Source organism: Chenopodium album, chromosome 6 (assembly GCF_948465745.1).
Source record: "Chenopodium album chromosome 6, dcCheAlbu1.1, whole genome shotgun sequence".
NCBI classification, from domain to species: domain Eukaryota; kingdom Viridiplantae; phylum Streptophyta; class Magnoliopsida; order Caryophyllales; family Amaranthaceae; genus Chenopodium; species Chenopodium album.
The window spans coordinates 40,442,990-40,464,324 of NC_137839.1; the positions used below are offsets into that span (position 1 = coordinate 40,442,990).

Genomic DNA, 21,335 nt, shown 5'->3' on the forward strand with positions numbered 1-21,335 from the left:
AGACGGCGCCAAATGTTTCGGGGGTTTTTGTCCCTCGGGAGAGTTACAACACTGAAACTGGATCCAACTGAGGATGCCTGTACCTGCAAAGCAAACGGACCGCCGGAAAGTCGGTGGTCCGCCTCCGAAGACTAAGTCAGTAAATATTCGGAGATAAAACGTGCGGAAGTAAAGTTATCTGCTTGAATTCCAAGCTCAGGTAAAGTGCTGTGTGTTCCTTGAAAACGACAGCTCTGTGGTAAGTGACGTATTGTCTCGTATTGTGTGTCAAAAATTCTCTCTCTTTTTTCGTGTGTCGTCATAAATGACGTAATGTCCCTATTTATAGAGAAGAGTGTGCCCTCCTAGGATCTCGTGACCTAGGAGTTAGGTCACGCCGGTTTGCGGCGCCTCGGGATTTGGGCCTTAGAAGGCCGCCATCCCAGGGCCAATACCTGAGTGACACGTGTCACTGTGCCCAAAAGGATTCTGAAGCACCTTTTGGGTGACACGTGTCGCCGACTGAATGGTCCCTGTTGGACTTTCTGTCCACGTAGGACGGAGAAGAGTCCTCCCTCCACGTGTCATCATTCCGTAGGTCCAAATGGCACCTATATGGAGGACACGTGGCACTTTCTGATTGGGCCACTTGGCCGGGTATAAAATACCCAAATCAACATGCAACACGGATTTTGAGGTTTTTCAATCGATTTTGAGGTTTTTCAATCGAATTTAATAGTTTTTTTTTTCGATTTTGATTTTTTTTAATTTCAAACTCTTCTTTCAATTGATTTTGATTTTTTTTTTCAGCGATTTCTCGGTTTTTTTTTTACGATTTTAATTTTTTTTTCTGGGTTTTTGATTTTTCTTTCGATTTCAATTTATTTTCGATTTCAACTATTTCTATTTCTGGGTGTTTTCGATTTGTGGATTTTTCTGGGTTAATTTTTTTGATTTCGATTTTGATTTTTTTTTTCTATTTCTGGGTTTTTTTTTCGATTTCGATTGTTTTTTTTTCGATTTTGATTTTGTTTTTCGATTTCTGGGTTAATTTTCGGTTACAATAATCGATTTTGGGTTAATGCATGCGTTTTTGGGTTTGTTCTGGGTTTGTTGATTTTTTTTACTTGATTTAGATCCGTTAAAGATGCAAGATTTGTTCTGGGTTTGTTGTTCTGGGTTTGTTTTGGGATTTTTCTTTTTTATTTTTCGATTTAAATTCGAAATTTTTTTATTTTCTGAGTTTTTTTTTCCAGATTTTCGATTTTGGTTTTTAATTTCTAGGTTCAATTTTAGTTTTTAAATGATGTTCTGGGTTTTTTTTTCTTATCAACTGATTTTATTTTTTATTTTTCGATTTTTTTTATTTTATTCGATTTAAATTATAAATTCTTTAATTTTTTCTGGGTTTAATTTTTTTGGAAGCTTAATTATATTAATCGTTTTTTTTTTCTTTAATTGGTGCAGGTATCTTCAGTTAGATCTTAAAGGGAAGAATCAAGAATTCAAGATGCAAGAATATTGAGTTAATTTTTTTATTTATATTGTAATTTTTTTTTATATGTTGTAATTGAACTACTACTGTATTGATCTATATTGTAAAATTGTTTTGATTATATATTGTAAATTTTTTATTATGTTGATTGAAATTCGATCTATATTTTGATGTTCTAAATAATTTGATTCGATTTTTAATTGTTTGATGTTCTAAAATAAAAAAAAAAAACAAAAAAAAAATTATAATATTTGGCACTTTTGGCACCGGTTAACCGGTGCCAAAAACAATTCCACATTTTTTTAAACCCATTTTTGGCACCGGTTAACCGGTGCCAATTTCAAGTTTTGGCACCGGTTTGAACCGGTGCCTTTTTAAACCCCTTTTTGGCACCCCTCACATTGGCACCGGTTCAAACCGGTGCCTTAGGCCGGGTTTGAACCGGTGCCAAATTCATTTTTTCACGTAGTGACATCGGCATCAATATCGAGGATGAGCTAATAAAGACTGCTGGTAGTAACAATAATAACACTTGGAAAAACAAGAAGAACGACCATCCTTCTTCTTCATCTTCTAAGCACGAAAATACTACCAACAATATAAGCCAAGTTGATCTCAATGAAGTGTTAGCTCTTGATACTCCATTGCCCAAGAAGAAAAGAACTTACACTCCATTAGGAATGACTTATGATGCGGCCTTTGATCGCCTTTACAGTCAAGGCTTGATCACACCTATTGGGCCATTTCCAGAGCCAAAACCTGAAGAAAGGAGCGCCAAATGGAATCCCAATGTCTATTGCAAGTACCATCAAGGAAGGGGCCACACTACGGAGCAATGTTGGAATTTGAAGGACGTCATTCAAGACTTGATGGATGCAAACAAACTTCCTGTCCCTCCAGGCGGCAAGAAGTAATGAATACAAGGCACACAAATCCTTCGTGCAAGATTTCATGATTTCTTTCTTTATCATTCTTCTCCATTCCCCCATTCATGTCTAGCATAGGTTTTCCACTTTGAATTTTTTTATATGTTTCATGTGTTTCGTTCACCTTTTCCATTAATAAAATGAGCAATTTTCCTTTACATCTCGATCATAGAATTTTTCATTCATTCATTCATTCTCAATAAAAAAATAAAAAAAAAAACAATTACCGAACTAAACCCAAGGTATACCAATGACTTGAGGCACCTTTGCAACCATGTCATTCCCTGTTAACCGTTCAATCACATTCCATTTCTTCATCAACCATTTTGAGCCTCGTCTAATGGTTGGCCTTCATTTCTTCAACCCACATTCACTTAACCCTGGGATTGGAAGATGTGTAATTGTATAACATTCAAAAAGCAAGTTAAAAAAAAAAAGCAGCAAAGCAACAATAAAACAATGTCTAAAGGCAAGTGTTCCAATGTCTTTGATATGAACACGTCTCAAATTGCGTCTCTCATCGAGTGCTTGGTACCGTGCCTGAGAAACATGAATGCTAAGTGAGTGATGGACCGCATGATCTGAGATTGCCTACATTGATTCAAAAGAATAAAAAAATGAAAAAATATATATTGAAAATAAACTTGCAAAATTCAAAATTTTCAAATTCACAATTACACATCTTGGGGGCTTCTCTCGGGTCTTGAGCCTTTTACCCCTTTCTTCCTTAAACCATCAACTTAACCACATTACAACCCTTGAAAGACCTCTTTGAGGTGTACATACACTTGTGCAAAGTTCGGTTAGAGCTACGTTCGACCTGATTCCTAACGGATACGTAGGCAACCTCACATCGAGGTGCGGCCACATTCATATTCACATTCAATATTCATATCCATAAATGATCGAGTCAAAGAATATCCAACGCTTACCCCTACCCATTTAGAGCTAGACTTGGGGGCTTGAACCCACATCATTTAGCCTACCTAGCCTAAAGAGTCATCATCTTTGACTCTTCTCACATCTCTTTCCATCGCCATAACTCTTGCAGCCAGCCTTAGTATCACATTCACACACTTCACTCACACATCCATATCCATATCACCCTTCTTTTTAGGAACCCTTTATCATGAAATCTTTTTTTCCTACTATGCATGTTTCATCATATTTAAAGGCAACATTCATTAGAAGAAACATTGTATACTTGCTTTGCTTCCTGACATGAGCAATATTCATTATTTCATGCATCGCATAATGTGCTGAGAAACATTTATATATCAATGATTTTTAATCATACAAAGCATATCGTGCTTAGCTCCTTGACCTAAGCAACGTTCATAATGCAATAATCGCTTCATCTGTATACGTGCTTAGCTTCCAGACCTAAGTGACGTTCAAGATCGTTTCTTGATGCTTAGCTCCAAGACCTAAGTTAATTCATCTATCGTGTCACATGCTGTAATTTTCCTTAGCCTCCTGGCCTAAGGACATGCATCATGCATACATTACTTTCAAGAAAAGCAATTCAATCCATGCGATTCATTTTGTCTTGCTCAACGAGGAAGCTCAAAACTTCTATCCTTTTTTCACGTCTTTTCTTTTGGAAGGAAGTTCGAAAATAAAAGTTCAGTTTTCACATCTTTCTTTTTCGGGAGAAAGTCGGTACCCTCCACTCATGACAAAAATTGACGGAAAATTTTTGTTTTTGCATCTTCGTTTGCTTGTGTCTGCTGTTTTGGGGGTTTTTTGTACCCGAACGGAGGGTATGTACGTCCCTCGGGAGACAGATCCGCAATGCAACACTCGAACGGCCCGAGCACCTGCAAAACAACGGACCCTGGGGGGCCGGAGGTCCGCCTCCGACGATCAAGTTAGTGATCGATATAATGTATTTTTAGAGAGAGAAAATAGAGAGAAGGGAGAGTGATTGTGGGGGGCATGGCCCTTGGAGAATGAATTAACTCCCTTTGAACTGATGTGAAGATCAGTATTTATAGAGCATTGGGATATGTGCCTTTTAGGTCATTTAACCTAAAAGGCTCTAGGTTTATGGGCTTAGAGCCCATTATCACTCTTCTATCATTGAGTGACACGTGTCATGCTCTAATTGGCTCATAGAGAGCTGAGCTTGCGGACACGTGTCGCGGTGGCATTGGTCCACATATAGAGGGTAATTTTACCCCAAACATTAGCCCCTCGGAAGGGGTTATTTCTCTTTCAAGAGGAATTGCTCCTTTCGAAATCAAGGCTTTGCCGCTTGTTCAAAAGCTCTTTGGTCGGCATGTGTCTAGGTCAATAAAAGAGAGATTTGATTAACTTGGAAAATTTGATACCTTATATGGTATGACATTTTCTAAGTTAATCAATCATAATAATGATTGCCGCTTGAACTAGACAGATGACGACTTTCATTTCTTTATGCCCCACTATGGTAGGATATTTTCGAGACGTTTGATATCTCATAAGGCAGGAGGCGAATGGCCGCCTGACAAGACAGGAGGCAAATGGCCGCCTGGAAAGTTTTGTAATTATACTTTCAATGTCCTTTTACCCCATTGGGAGGACTTGTATAATTTCTGAAGGTAATCTAGGTAAGAACTTCGGTCGGTCACCTACTGATGTCTTTTAGACATTCGGTTCCCGAAAACTTAGTCGTTCTTTAGATTACCCAGGTCAGGCGACTATGAGTTGACCAATTAGGTCGTTCAATCTTTGCCGTCTGCATGTGTTCGTAGAGCAATGTGCCACCCAAATGGGAGATGCTTCTCCTCGACGAATTCGCCCGAATGGACGTCGCCGGTTATCTGACTCATGTTGGAGCAGACGGCCTTACTCATGTTGGAGCAGACAAATTTATAGAAAACAGATAACCATCCGGCCATTAGCCTCCTGTCTTTTTAAGACGGTTTGTATAGCCACTAAGTTTTTAGCTTAGTTTATTATCCGGCCATTGGCCTCGATAGCCTCTAATCATGAAACAGTAGCTGTTTTCCATTTGTACTAGAATAGTTGGAAAACTCTATGCTTTTTAGATTTCACTTTAGATTAGATCAAACAACTGCGAGTGCTGCCTTAGCATTCGGTAGGGCCGCTTGATGTTTTAGTAGAGCAATGTGCCACCCAAATGGGAGATGCTTCTCCTCGACGAATTCGCCCGAATGGACGTCGCCGGTTATCTGACTCATGTTGGAGCAGACGGTCATACTCATGTTGGAGCAGACTGTGGCCGTCGGCCTCTAATAATAATAATATCCGGCCATTGGCCTCACGTCACTTGGACGTTAGTTTAGCTACTAAGTTTTAAACTTAGTTTATCATTCGGCCATTGGCCTCACGTCACTTGGACGTTTGTTTAGCTACTAAGTTTTAAACTTAGTTTATTATTGGAGTTTGGACGATCCGTCAGATTATATTGAAATTCAATCAATGAATCAATAATAACAATTATAATAATAACAATAATAATGAAGGCTATCATTACTATCTTAATGCGTTAATATTATTGGAGGGAATAAAATCGTATCATTACCTCCAATGTTCAAACGCTTGGTGTGGCTTTGAATTGCTTTGAAAGCTTAAGAATCGGAGCCGGAGATATCGCAGGCTCCTTATTGTAGTACCATGCGGCATTTGTCATTTCATGCCGCTTGAACAATACAGCCATGGCAGCCGGCTTAATCGAGGCAAGAAAGAGCCACACAATCCGGACTTAATCAAGGCAGGCAGCAGCCCCTCATCCGGGCTTCATTGATGAACAATGATCAAGTGCCGTCTGATCCTTGCTTAGGTAGGCTGCCGCTTGAGCAAGCTGACAATCGAGCTCTTGCTAGCTCACTTTACAGCCGGCTTTGAGGATGAACAAAGCAGCCCCATGCGGCCCTCCAATGAAGATTGTCCGCCTCTCGTACCATAACAAACTCATGCAAATAATTAGGCTTGGCAATGATGAGTATAGCAGCCATTGCAAAGAACTTAATTGAAGAACAAAGCCCCTTCAGCCGCCTGATATTTCAAGCCGTTTGAGTGATTGTATACCGAATAACCGAGCTCAGGAAATGAATTTGCTTACTGATTACACAGATAGCTATTTTTGTTGTTTGTACAAGAGCTCAGCTCTTGCATTAGGATGAGTATGTCTGTTATGGCACGCGGATATTCCCACAAGGTGACTTAGCTTACTCATCTCGTGCCGGTTGACCCCTTTGATGATATATTCATTCAAATATAATTCTTGGTATTCGATCAACATGGAGGAGCCTTTGCTTAATCATAAGATAGCGCTTGCATGGGCTTTGATGCCGCATGACTGGTGTCATAGCAGCTTGAGGCCAAGAACTCAAGTTTTCTAATAACTCTTTTTTTTTTTTTTTTTTTTTTTTTTTTTTTTTTGTAATCATAATAATGATTGTTTTTTGCATAAATCAATCATAATCATAATAATGATTATTATGATTAATAATGATGATGTTGATCAGACCAGCCGGAGGTATCAATGAACAAGGCAGCCCTTCATCAAGCTCAATGAGCCAAGGATACCTTCGGACTTAATGAAGAACGAGGCAGCCCCTACGGCTGTGGTTGAGAATGAACTAAGCAGCCCACAGCCGGGCCTGATAGAGGCACAAAGCAGCCGTGCAGGCTAGCTTAGTTGGTGAGTAAGGCTGCCCTTACAGCCGGGATAAATTGAAGCGTAATGCAGCCATGGCAGCCGGCTTATCGATGAACCGTTCATGGCTCTGACCGGCAGCCACCGTTGTGAGCAATCACCGGCTGACAACATTGGAGCAAAACTGACCCATGCCACCTGCATTTGGCTGTAGCCTGAACTTACTTTCAATCGGGCTCTTACTATCAAGCGCAACCCGGCTGACACCATTGAGGCATTGATAATGGTAACCGGCTGCTATGATACGAGTCGGCATATTCGCCGCTTGTATCTTATGCTTATAAGAGAGTTGTTGGATGAAAATAGGTTCCAAGCAACCCCGGCTCACGCACATGAACCAACCGACTTGACATTGGAGCCGCTTGAGTACGGCTGGGCATGGATACCGCCTGATCGTTGTACCCCAAGGAATCTCTTGAATGATTGCCAGTTGAGATAGTGATGTTCCACGTACATGAAAGAGCGACTTTTGCTCTCACAAATAAGTGCTCATATAGCCGCCTATCTCCACTTATGCATGTGAGCTTCAAGATATGGTATTAAATAAATACCGCCTGAGTCGACTATAAAGCCGCCTATATCATTCTCTTGAGGCAATGCAAGAGTAGAATATGGAGTTTAATAAATTAAACTTGAGGGCTGTCAAAAATTTGGGAGTGTGGAAATGCATGAGTACACTTGCCGCATGCATATACCCCACTAATTACAAGAGTTTTCTCTTGAAAAGCAATCGTATAATATTATGAAAATAATAATACAATTGGTGTGATGTTGATAATATCAAACTATCAATCAAAGATAGCATGAAGGCCGGTTGTATGATCCGGCTGTACGCACTTGTAGCTCAATGCCAGCTTGTTGATTACATAGGCCGGTTGCAGTACTTGTGTAAAATACCAGCCGTATGTATATTATTGTTACGCATGAGAATAACTAAAGGCAAACTCAATATAATAGCAGCAGAGCAGCTCAATGGTGTCGCTTGATCGATCGGTCTAAGTGCCGGTAGTTAATGCCGCTTGAGTCGACTATAGAGCCATTTGCGTTTGCTGCACTTACCCACACATGCGACATTCACCATCTTCATGATCATCCGGCCATCAAGTGCCATCTGACCCCATTGATAACAACAACACTCATAGCCGCCTATGCTATTTTATAGCCAACTTCCGACTGTTTTTCTGCAAAAACTATTATATATTGCTAGGCCACCTCCTTTTTCTTAATTAGGATGCTTCCTAATTCAGAGATAAGCTTACTACAACAAGCATTTATTCATGCCGCTTGAGTAGAGCTTAAACTTGTTCTCACCTTTATAATTATAAAAGTCTTGACTTTTATAATTATAATATAAGTAATATGAATATAAAATTGTGGTTTGGTGGGCATGTACTCATGCGGCACATGAGAATGCCGTTTGGCAGCTACTTGAGTGTAAAAAGATTGCCACTTGTATTTATACAAGTTGCGGCTTCCTCATCATTCATGGATAATGAAGGAGGATTGCTCAGGTTTTGCCGCATGCATTTGATAGTGCTTAACAACACTTTATTGGTTTAATTAAAAAACCTTTACTCTTTTATTTATCTTTTTTACAATAGATAAATAAGCTTGTTCCATTAGTTGTCAAAACTAGTGGAATCTATAGATAGAGTAGAATGCTGGCTCTATGCATCCGGCTGCGTAGCATGTGGCCAACTCATTAAATGAGTTGGTTTAAAATAGTGGAGTTGGCCAATTTAGCCGTCTCACTCCTAATGAATCATCCCCCAACTTAGATCAAACGACATTGCATTTGAACCCTCAATTGTGAGAATAAAAAATGCATGACTTAGTCTGACAGGCCTTTTTGGCCGCCTGACTCTCGACATTCAGCCTCATGACGCCTGCTGTACTTGACCTCTGGCCTCATGACGCCTGCTGCCTCCCGAAGGAGGCTCCCCTCTTGAGTCGGTGATCCACAACCGTTGTGCCATTACTGATGTGTCTCCCCACAGACGGCGCCAAATGTTTTGGGGGTTTTTTGTACGTACCCGAACGGAGGGTATGTACGTCCCTCGGGAGACAGATCCGCAATGCAACACTCGAACGGCCCGATCACCTGCAAAACAACGGACCCCGGGGGGCCGGAGGTCCGCCTCCGACGATCAAGTTAGTGATCGATATAATGTATTTTTAGAGAGAGAAAATAGAGAGAAGGGAGAGTGATTGTGGGGGGCATGGCCCTTGGAGAATGAATTAACTCCCTTTGAACTGATGTGAAGATCAGTATTTATAGAGCATTGGGATATGTGCCTTTTAGGTCATTTAACCTAAAAGGCTCTAGGTTTATGGGCTTAGAGCCCATTATCACTCTTCTATCATTGAGTGACACGTGTCATGCTCTAATTGGCTCATAGAGAGCTGAGCTTGCGGACACGTGTCGCGGTGGCATTGGTCCACATATAGAGGGTAATTTTACCCCAAACATCTGCACACACACATATACACACACACACACACTCACAAGTCATACACATGTCATGTCACATCAAGTCAAACTTGGTCAAGTTAGTGGTCAAGTCAATCACAGTATATACGAGTCCATTGACAAATTTATTTTTGCAGGTCTTATCTACAGCCCACGTCCGGGGACAAACGGACCATCTACAGCCCACGTCCGGGGACAAGCGGACCACCATCATTTCACGGCGCAAGGTTCTCGATACACAGAGACTTGCAATCTCATCATCTTTCGACTTTCCTCAAGCATGGAAAGTATTATCCGGTGGATTTTTCTTCAAGTATAGAAAACCGCCAAATCGGCTTTCCTCAAGCATGGAAGGCACTATCGGTGGAATTCTTCAAGCATAGAATGACACAATATTCATCAGTCGACTTTCCTCAGGCTTGGAAAGCGTTATCGGTGGATTTTTCTTCAAGTATAGAAAACCACCAAATTCCTTTGTCGGCTTTCCTCAAGCATGGAAGGCACTATCGGTGGAATTCTTCAAGCATAGAATGACACCATATTCATCAGTCGACTTTTCTCAGGCTTGGAAAGCGTTATCGGTGAATTTTTCTTCAAGTATAGAAAACTGCCAAGTCGGCTTTCCTCAAGCTTGGAAAGCGTTATCGGTGGATTTTTCTTCAAGTATAGAAAACCGCCAAGTCGGCTTTCCTCAATCATGGAAAGCATCATCGGTGGATTTCTTCAGGCATAGAATGACACCAAATTCATACGTCGACTTTCCTCAAGCATGGAAAGTATTATCCGGTAGGTTTCTTCAAGCTTAGAAAACTACCAAACTCCTCAGTCGGCTTTCCTCAGGCATGGAAAGCGTTTCAACAGACGTCATCCGGTGGATTCCTTCAAGCATAGGAAGCTACCAAGCTCATTTGCTACCAGTACACTGGTGTTAGATAAGCATTCTATCCCTTTACTCTTTTATCTGTAGAACTAACATTATTCTGCAGGTATCGGCGTATACAGAATGATTTAGGATCGTAGAACGTCTTAAATCATTCTCCGTCCCTATCGGCTACTTTAACTATCGTTTTCGAAACTGACGTTTCTACAAACTCAGTCAAAGTGGGGGCTTCTGTAGACACCTAAAAATGTCTCCCCAAAACCAAACCCGATGATGAACAACCTTTCACCGCCACTATTGGTCGGGTTTAGTATTTAATCCCGAGAGTGCTTAAAAAATCGTATTTTATTAAATTCATATTTTTGAACAGTCCATGGATTAGTCTTGATGTTTGGTAAAAGCATAGTTTTAATTTCAGCCCAAACTTATTAATTAATTTTTAGCCCAAGCCTTTTTTATTTTATTATTTTATTATTTATTTTTGGCCCAAACCCTTTATTTATTTTAATTTAATTATTTTCTTATTTTAGCCCGAATAATAAAAAGTCAGAAAAGGCCCGAAATTATCAATCGGCACTTAAAATGCCGAAGGAAATTAGGGTTAAAAATGTATTTAGACGGAAAAACAGGCTGGAATTTCCCGCGCCACGGCAGGTACCTACCGTGTCACGGGAATCCTTCCCGTCTGACGGTGGGATTTCCCGTGACACGGGAGGTCTGCCGTGACACGGGACATTTCGTGTCTTTTCCGCGTAAACCCTTAACGCGTTTTTTATCCCGTTTTCTGAAAATTTCCCGCGTCACACAAAAAATGTACCGTGTCACGGGAAAGTGTACCGTCTGACGGTGGAGCTTCCCGTGTCACGGTACAGTTTGACCATGTCACGGGATACTTTTTTAGGGTTTTTATCATTTTAGGGTTCCGTGTGCTCCCTCAGCACATTTTCCCTATAAATACCCCCTCATTTCTGATGAACGGGGCACCGAGTAATTCTCTAATTTTATTCTCCTCTCTTCTATGCTTTAGCCTAAACACTAGCCTACCCCTTTTTATTTCAAAATTCCTTCTTCAAGTACTCAAAGGAGTCCATACTTTACTCGTGGTTCTATCCTTAAGCCAAGGCGTGAAAGGTAGAATTGTTTGAGGGTTTGGCCCCAAAATCAATTTTACTTTATTTAATTTAATTTAATCATCGTTTTATTATTTCCTTGAAGTTACTAACTCGTTTATTATTTTGTATTTGCAAACAAACAGAATCAAAGTAAGGATCATGCTCCTTTTATTTTTATTATTTTTCTAACGATTTTATGTTGTTGGAATTGTGATTAATTTGGTTTTAATATTAATGTTGTTCTACTATTTTTATTATGATCACCATATTGCATGTTTAAAGGGAATATGTAATTGAAAATCACGCCTAATAAGATAATTTGGACAACCGGTTTAGGGTCCTTTTAATCTTATTATTAATTGAAGTGATCACCAATATTTTAGAATTATGTGTGCATTAATATTAAACCAATTTAGTTAAATAATAGTTTGGAGCGAATTGAATTATTGTTTGTATGCCTTTGAGATCACAGGAATGCTTTTCACTATAAGAATCGAGTAGAGGCCAATACGGGCGAATGTGACTCCATGACTCACTTCGTACCATCATCCCCGATCCTCCTTTCGTGGTTCCGAACTATATGGAGTTAGTAATCTCATGGATTATGAATGGGGTGTAACCTTCATGGGTCAATCGTTGTTGCCTATCGTTGTCCCTTATCGTGGTTGCCTTTTTATGATCCGTGAACGGTTTACAAGTTCCTTAAAAACTTGTTGGCGGCTCCCTACTTTATTTGTCCCTAATCGTATTATGTCAATTTCCATTTCCTATGAGTGCCAAGCATATTCACAACATGCTTTAACGTAGGCGCACTTCGAGCGACGCCTACAGTACGGTACAACTCCAATCATATGAGGGCTAGAATGAACGGTATTACCGCCTGTCTGGCTCTCATGCAAGGAGGGCACACTCCCTGCAGAAATGTTGTTGAAACTGTCTGGAAAGTTCGATGTTGAAGCCGACTCAGACAACGATTGGTTTCTCTTCCGGTTGATGATTTCACGGGCATCGAGAATTGATTTTTTGCTTCCCACCGGCTGCTGAGTCCGGCGGGTGTTGTTGTTGTTCCTCTTAGGAAGGAGAATTTTTGACCAATCAATGGTCCCGGCTGCCTTCTCCTTTGGATGAGGAGTGGGCTGCCGGTCTCTGACTGACTTCCCCTTCTCTGGAGGAGTCTTCTTCGCCGACTGACCTTTACTTGGGCCAGCCCGGCTTTGGGTGATCAGCTCTTTAATTTCAAGGTACTCTCCCCACAGACGGTTAAGGGGTGGCACAGACTCTTGAACCATATTCAAGGTACTCTCCCCACAGACGGCGCCAAATGTTTTGGGTGTTTTTGTCCCTTGGGAGAGTTACGTCACGAAGTCTGATCCGGCTGAGCTGTACCTGCAAAATAACGGAGACTCCGGGTAGTTGGAGCTCCGCCTCCAACGGTCAAGTTAGTAACTTGAAACGGAATAAAGAGAACGGAAATTTAGATGGGTATCTGCTCGGATTCCAAGCTCAGGTCTTTCTCTGATGTAAGAGAATGCACGTGGCGTCCTCTCATTGGTCCACGTGTCTAGGGTATAAATACCCCAAACAACTTTGTTTTTCAATCTGGAACTTCTGCAGATTTTCTTCAACCATTCAATCTCATCACTAAACTGCTGAACAGGCTTGGAAACATGTAAGATACCCAACACCTTGTTCCAAACCTGTCTAGAGTACTCACAATCAAAAATAAGTGTTGAACACTTTCATTGCTATTCAAACACAAGAAACACCTTGGGTCACAAGAAATGTGCCATTGTAGCAACCTATCCTTAGTGACAAGCCTATCCCACAAAGCTAGCCACAAGATAAATACACTTTTAGGAGTTGCTAAGTTATGACAAATGACTCTCTTCCAAGGAACCTTAGGAACTTGAGGCCTAATAGCAGCATAAAGCTTCTTGATTTTCATCTTGTTGCCCTGTATGAAACCATCCCAACCCCCTTGATCATTCACAACATCTCTACAACTCAGAATCTTCTTCAAGAACCAAGAGCATTTAGCAGGGGTAGGAGTGGTCCAAATTAATAACAACAAATTGGTTACTTAATAATTTAGATTGCTTTAATCAATTAGAAATAGAAAGACCAGTTTCCCTGAGGATTCGACCCTACTTCCCTATCTGCATTAGTTAGAGGATTTAGGAATTACTTTTGATTAGCTGGTACGACTTTAGCTTGTCAGTTTACATGTCAAAAAATCTTCGATTAAGGATTTAGGGGCCATTTTAGGCTTTAAAGGTTCGAATTGAGCTTGGAATTAGCAAAAAATTAACGCAACTGTCTCATTTTTACAATTTCCTACAAATCGATACATTTTTGTTACGCAAAACGAGGCACTTACATTATTTTTATTTGCTAATTCCGAGCTCAATTCGGGTCATTAAGGAAAATGGCCCCTAAAACCTTAACCGAAGATTTTTCGACATGTAAATCAATGAAAAAGTTGAATAAGGTTGCAATTTACATTTTATACGAACTTTTGGGCTGCAATTTACAATTCTTTTTAAATGGATGCAATTTGCAAAATACGAACTTTAACTGGATACAATTTGCAAATTTTCCTTTGAAATAATCCAAAATTCATTTCATTTTTAGAAGACTGCTGGTCGTATTATTGCTGTTAAATTTTTCAAATTAATTTTAGTTCATCAAAAATAAAAATACGTAATAATCAATCAATCAATAACTTAATACTAAAACAGACACCGGGAGTGACACGTGTCACATCCTGGTGCTGTTTTTTTCCTCCAAAACTTCCTTTCCTTTTTTAGCCAAAATAATTTTAGAATATTTGTATAATTCAACTTTAATAATTTTATTCCAAATCTTTTTATATATATTTACCTAAATATTATTATTCCAAATCTTTAATAATTATCTTTTATACAGAGTATTAGATTTTACCAAAAAATTAATACCCCTTCATTCTTAAATAAATGACACATTGGACCTTTTTCAATATTTCATTTACTAACTTAGACTGTCATTTTTTAGTAATGTATAAAATACAAGTTTTATTATAAAATAACGGGAAATGCATACAAAATTAACGATAGAATTACCATTACAGTTGTGCAGTAGTGGAGTCGTTGGGAATTTTTTTTTTTTTATTTTTTTTTTATTTTTTTTTTATATATATATATATATATATAGTATTGATTTGAAATCTTATGAAACAATAAAAATTGAATTAATTTTCTGTAAATTAATTCTATAATAATTTTACCAACTTTTAATTTTTTTTTGAAGGTTCTTTTTTAAAAAATTAATTGATAACAACATAGATGAAACTTCGTGAAATGTGAGATAAAATAATTAAAACAATAAAAAAATATATATAAAATAAAAACAAAGGAGAAAGAATTTTAGATTTCCTCAATAATTGTGCATGCTCTAATGAATTCCAAATTGTTATGTGATTTGTTTTATTTATTCTTTTAATTTTTTTTATCTAAAACTTGAATTGTAAAAATAGAATTAGACTATAATTTGGAACGATTTCCATAAAAATTGTAGAATTATAAATTAATTCCCTATTTGCATCGGTTTAAAAACTTATTCCCATAATATTGTCCACGTAGGATTGGAAAAAGGTTTGGTGACCGTTAGAGGTTCTTTGCAAAAAAAAAAAAAAAAAAAAATTACCAAACAATGTTGTGGGAATAGGTTTTTAAACCAACGCAAATAGAGAATGAATCCACGATTCAATAATTTTTAAGGAAATCTTCCCTATAATTTGATTGTTGATGTATAGAATGAAATAATTTCTAAGTTTAATTGTCATCGTTGAAGCTTCGGCTATTGCAACAATGGAGGAAGAACTAACCTCAACACCCAATACATCTGCTCCAGAAATCAACTCAACCTCTCTCTTCCCCATAAATTTCGACACCACCGTCGTCACCACCGCCACACCACCCCAATGGCTAAGCAGTTCTAGCTTCACCACCGACCTCTCCGTCATCAACAACACCGTCGCCGCCCTCCAAACTTCCAAAAACACCGACGACACTGACGACGAAGATATAGCCAAACAAGCATCACCAATATTATCGAAGCCGTCGTATGAGCTTCTGGAATCTTCCGAATCCGACAGAAATGGTAGAGATTATTCGGGGAGTAAGAGGGAGAAGAAGAAGAAATCCAACAAGTCGAAGAAGAAGCAAAAGAGAGAGACTAAAGGAGGAGGTGCTGAATTTGAGCCGTTTGCATATGGTGGTAGAAAGTCTGGTGTTCGTGCTTGGGAGAATTCTGGTACAAAACTCTCCAAGGATTATTATATCGATATTCGTGGCGATCGCGATAATTTGGCCTTTGGTTGCTTGTATAGGTAATTCTTTATCCTTCGCATTTTATTGCTTGATTTATATTGATATTTGGTTAAATTTTGGGTTACATTAACGTAAACTTCTTTATATGATTTTGGTGCAATTTGTTTATTTGGTGGTGTATGCAACTATATATTGGAGATGGATTGAATGGGAAAATTGGGGAAGGCAAGGAATAGTCGAATTTGGTTTGATGGCTAGGAAGGAAAGAAACTAACATAAAATCAATTGTAATCGTTGTATTGGTGATTCTATAGTCCTAATGATGAAAAACTCATAAATCGATGGCAAAATAATGCAGCACATTGATTACAAGAGTATAACATTCAGCTCTTAGTATAAGATACTAAAGAACTCTATAACTAAAGTACCTTAGACTCTAAGTTCAACTTGGAATTTAATCTAAATTCCATTGCAGCTGTAATTGCCAACTTGCTTCCAGTTTTGTGACTAAGAATTGAACCTAGCCCCTTGTTGAAGCAAACATGTATCAACCAACTTCATTTTTGCCCTTAAAAGTAATGTGTTTTAGGAATTGTGTTGTAGCACTTGATTTATGCAAACCTTTTTAAAATGGAAAATTAAAAATAATAATCCCAACTTTCATGAATTTTGCTAGAATAATCCCAACTTTGGATTATTCCGGAATAATTCTAACTTTGGGGGTTCTTCTTTTTCTTCAATCCCAACTTTGGATTGTTGCAGAAACCGTTGATGACGGTAAATATGATCATGTGGTAATGTAAAAAATCATCCCATTCAAACCTTGCATGCGTGTAAGTTAACACACCTTTTATACTTAGGACTTTCATTGCCTATTCTTAGCAGCAATTACAAAGGGAGGGGTGGGGTAGCTGTAAGGGGAATGTTGTGGGAGGGAGTTACAAACGTTTTTTATTTGCTTTCTCTTTCGGAAATTTTGAGAGACAACAGAACCCGAATGTATTTGTGGTGGGGTTCAAATTATAGGATTTGCTATAAACATTGCCATTTGGTTATATTTCATCTTTGATAATAGATCGAAATTAGGAGCTTCAATGGAAATACGAGATTCTAAAGTTATGGCTTATATAATTACCGGCCTAATTTTTATCAGTAACTTGACCAACTTGTGGTCACAAATTCATCACTTTGGTGTGGGCAATTTTTTGTATTTTATGGTAGCTCAATTTCTTATCTAGAGCAACTAGGAACCAAACTTTTCAATGAAAAATTATGTAACAAGCAAAGTCTCTAGGTAGTGGTTTGCAACTTTGCTAAACTACTTACAACTTAGAGACTGCCTTGTAAAGGTTGGAAGTTTCTGGTACATTAACAACTGGGGTTTGTCTGATATTCAACTTTTTCCATTGGGAAATGATGGTGACATATACTAGTATAATTGGATTTCTTAACTATAAGAGAGAACAAAGACATAATTTGTAAAAGGGTATTTTAGTGATTTTATGCTGAATTCTTTATTTTAAGGGTTTGGAAGTTTGGGGCAGTGTGATTACTATTTTCAGATAGAGGAAATATATTATCTTAAGTGTCAGAATTGTGCTTGTGTCATCTGCTTGCCATCTAATTTGTGAGTATTGTTTTGCTTGCTACAGGATGGATATTGGGCAGTATAAGCTTCATGATACTACAAAAACTTCAATGATTGATTTGAAACTGCATTCTCGACCGAGTGATTGGGGTTTTCTTACTAGAGGGGAGCTTGATGCTGATGGATTAGATTCGAAACTGAAATCTAGTGGCCGTTATTGGTCTGCTAAGCATTCGGTCTTTGAACAACATAGGAATTTTAAGCGCATTCGAATTGTTGCTCCTGCGAAGCATGTTTATGTGACATGTGATGATTTTATTCCATTTTTGGATGAAGATGATGATGATAGCTTACATTCCAGTGCTTCTGTGATTGTGGAGTCATGGGAAGATGAGGTATTGCGGAAAACAAGAGAATTCAATAAAATGACTAGGGAGCATCCCCATAATGTAAAAGTATGGCTGGATTTTGCTGACTTCCAAGACAAAATAGCAAGTAAGCAACCACAAAAAGTAGCACGTTTACAGACATTTGAGAAGAAAATCAGTATATTAGAGAAGGCAGTTGAGTTGAACCCAGAAGATGAAGATTTGTTGCTTTGCCTTCTAAAAGCTTATCAGAAAAAAGATAGTGCCGATGTTTTTATTGGTCGATGGGAGAAGGTTCTGATGCAGCATTCTGGAAGCTGCAAGTTGTGGAGAGAGTTTTTATGGACTGTTCAGGGAGACTTCTCCGCTTTTAAAGTATCTGAGATCCGGAAGATGTATGCTTATGCAATCCAAGCTCTTTGCGCTGCATCCAGGAACAGGAAGAGGCATAGGCAGGTTCTTACGTCCACCTTATGCTTGTGTTTTCCATGTGCATGTTTGCATCTATGGGTGTAGCGTTAGCTCTAATTTTCTTGTTTATTTGCTCTTGTGAATTGGCAAATGTTATTATTTTCTCTTCATGCTATATAATTTTTTCTTTGGTTTCCCTTTCTCTGAATCTATGATAATCAATCAATTCATCAATTGTACCTCAAATACCAGCAATGAGATCTATGTTGGGATTGTGAATTGTATGCCTACATTTCTTTTAGGGGACACTGTTGCAAAATATTTACGTGTTTTTACAGTTTTATATTACCGTGATGCGATGAAATGGAGTACTATGCTTTGGATTTTATTCTAAATGTCATATTAAAAAAATCAGAAAATAGGTGAATGTCATCTATCACAAAAGCAGGTCCAACACGCCACACGCAAAAAAAAAAAAAAAAAAAAAAAAAAAGAAAAGGAATTGCATTAGTGCCTTAGTGGTTCTCTCTTAGCTTATGCTGTACTGCACTGTTATTTATCTTGTCATTACAGTTATCATTCACCTTCTACAGAAAATTCAGATGCCCACTCTCTTTAAACTATTCTTTTAGTTTTCCATTTGTCCTATGCGTGCATATATTACATTGTAAACTTATGAGCACCTTGTCTTAGGGCTCTCGAGGGAGGAGTAAGGTGTAGGGTTTAAACCTAGGTCCCGCCCTGAAATTTGGAAGCACCACCATATATTGTTGTCTCTGTGGCCTGTTCATTACATAAAATATGGGCGCTGACTTTTAAGGAGTCTTGTTTATGTTTACTATAGTGCATTAGATATCTTTTTTATTTTGTTTCTTATGGAGATGAAGGCTCTGATTGCTGTCAATAATGCACCTCTATGTGATATCCGCCTCTATTTGATTTATGTATGAATTTCATGGGCATTAGAAGGCTCGCTGTCTTGCTTAAATGCTTTATTTGTATATGGTAAATGCAGGTTTGTCCAACTGCGGATCTGTCATCTTCAGAGACTGTAGATACTGACCTTGAATTGGGCATTGTCGATATATTTCTTAGTCTGTGCCGGTTTGAATGGCAAGCAGGTTATCATGAGTTGGCCATTGCTTTATTGCAGGCTGAAATAGAATATAGTTTGTTTTATCCTCCTTTACAGCTCACAGAGCAGAGTAAAAAAAGATTGTTTGAGCACTTCTGGACTAGTAATGGTGCAAGAGTTGGAGAAGATGGTGCCCTTGGTTGGTGTACCTGGCTGGAGAATGAAGAGGAAACCAGACAGAAGCTCTTGCAAGACACGTCTGCTAAGGAAGATAAGCAAGCTGGTTGGAGTGGGTGGTTTGTCCCACCATTCAAAGCTAAGGAGAATTCGCCTAATTTAGAAGATGTCAATACTGATATGGCTGTGGAGGAGGTGGAAGAACCAAAGGATGACATGGATGCAAATCAAGAAGAGGACGATACTTCTTTGCTGAGAATGTTGGGGATTGATGTCGATAGTGAAGCCAACAGGGAGGTTCATGACACAAAAACGTGGGTCAGGTGGTCACAAGAGGAATTATCAAGAGACCATGATCAATGGATGCCAGTTCGTTCAAACTCCGGTACTAAGCTTTTCTATTGCTAAATTTCTATTTGTGCTTTCCACTTGTGGAGAGTGGAAATCTTAGCCCTTCTTTTATTTTTAATCCTTGTTTTTTCGGTTTTCACTATACACTGGCATCTTTTTTTGCTCACTATGTTTTTTCTTGTTATTTCATCTACTTTCATTTTATCATTTTTCTTTTTTTTTGTTCCATTTTAGCGGATGGGTTTTTATGATGATTTGGGTTAGCCGACCCCAAATCATTTTGGGATTAAGGCTTTGTTGTTGTTGTTGTTGTTGTTGCTGCTGCTTTCCACTTGTGCATAATTCCTCTGTTGCCTTTTCTTTTCCCTTGTCTTAAGTAAAGAAATAAGGCTACCAGATTTTATCATGCTGGTGGTTGGCATTGCTGCTGCTGTGGATTCGTGGGCAATGCATTTGTATTTTAGTCTGGTTTTATGTTTTCTGCCAGGTCCAATTAAGTGAAAGAAAAAAATTATTAATCTGCATAGATTTTTCTTGACATGTCTTTGATTTATAAAATGGTTGAAAAAATGTAAGAAAATCACTGTTTACAGTGGTTGTCTACATTTTAGAGATTTTGAAGAATGCATGACCTTGGAACACGCATTCACTTGACCTTGGGTAGACATGGATTGACCCTTATAACTCCACTCCCATTCACTCTTGTATTAAATGGATCAATTGGACTCAATATGAGCTTGGGAATATGGTACTCTATTTTGTCTACTTGAGCTATCTTGCCCAGATTAGTCAGGAAAAGTGAAAGTAATTTAAGAACATATATAACCATTTATATAACAAGAGGCTTGTTTGGCATCAGTTTTGGTTATCAGTTTTCTGTTTTTTTGAAAACTAAAAACCAAAAAGAGGAAACAAGAAAAAGGTGTTTCCACTTTTCTGTTGTCAGTTTTCAAAATTATCATAATTTTAACAAGTTTATATAATTTTTGATTCATTATGGGACACATATCATATACTTTTAGAAAACAAAAAACCAAAAAACAGAAAACCACAGCGGTGCCAAACGAACCCTTAAGTTTCAGAATATGAACTCAACTTCTTTAGAAAATATCATAAGTTATTATTCAGAACTTAAGTTTCAGAAAAAGAACGTATTAAATTTTTTTTTTACCCCCAATAATATCGATTTTCAAATGCGAATATGAAGTTATTGTAGCTAGTGTAAATTGTCAACAACATTCCTTGTTTTCAGAACGTGAATATGGACTCCAATGACTAAGAGCATAATTTAAATTTAAATAAGTTAAGTAACTTTCGTTGAATTTGAGCTTGGAATTGAATGGAGGGAGTATGTTATTAAATTCGCTTTCGTTAATGCTATTATTAATTTTATTATAAAAAGTCTCAAACCTTTTTCCATCTATTGCATTAAAAATCTCATCTTATTTTCTTAGTACTACATATCCCGATTCTCAGATATGTAATTAAAAAACAATAGAACTATGGTTGTTTTCTGTGCTGTTCTCCATG

At 38.2% G+C, this 21,335-nt stretch overlaps 1 protein-coding gene across 1 annotated transcript in view; it reads left to right on the plus strand.

The window, feature by feature from the left end:
* The first annotated feature begins 15,351 nt into the window (after nt 1–15,351).
* Nucleotides 15,352–21,335, plus strand: part of LOC145636038 (uncharacterized) — a 30,179-nt gene continuing 24,195 nt past the window's right edge. Inside the window, exons 1-3 of the mRNA XM_081687474.1 lie at nt 15,352–15,894; nt 17,488–18,247; nt 19,218–19,839. Coding sequence (XP_081543600.1) covers nt 15,374–15,894; nt 17,488–18,247; nt 19,218–19,839 — 1,903 coding nt within the window. The 5' untranslated portion in view covers nt 15,352–15,373. The remainder of the gene's footprint in view (nt 15,895–17,487; nt 18,248–19,217; nt 19,840–21,335) is intronic.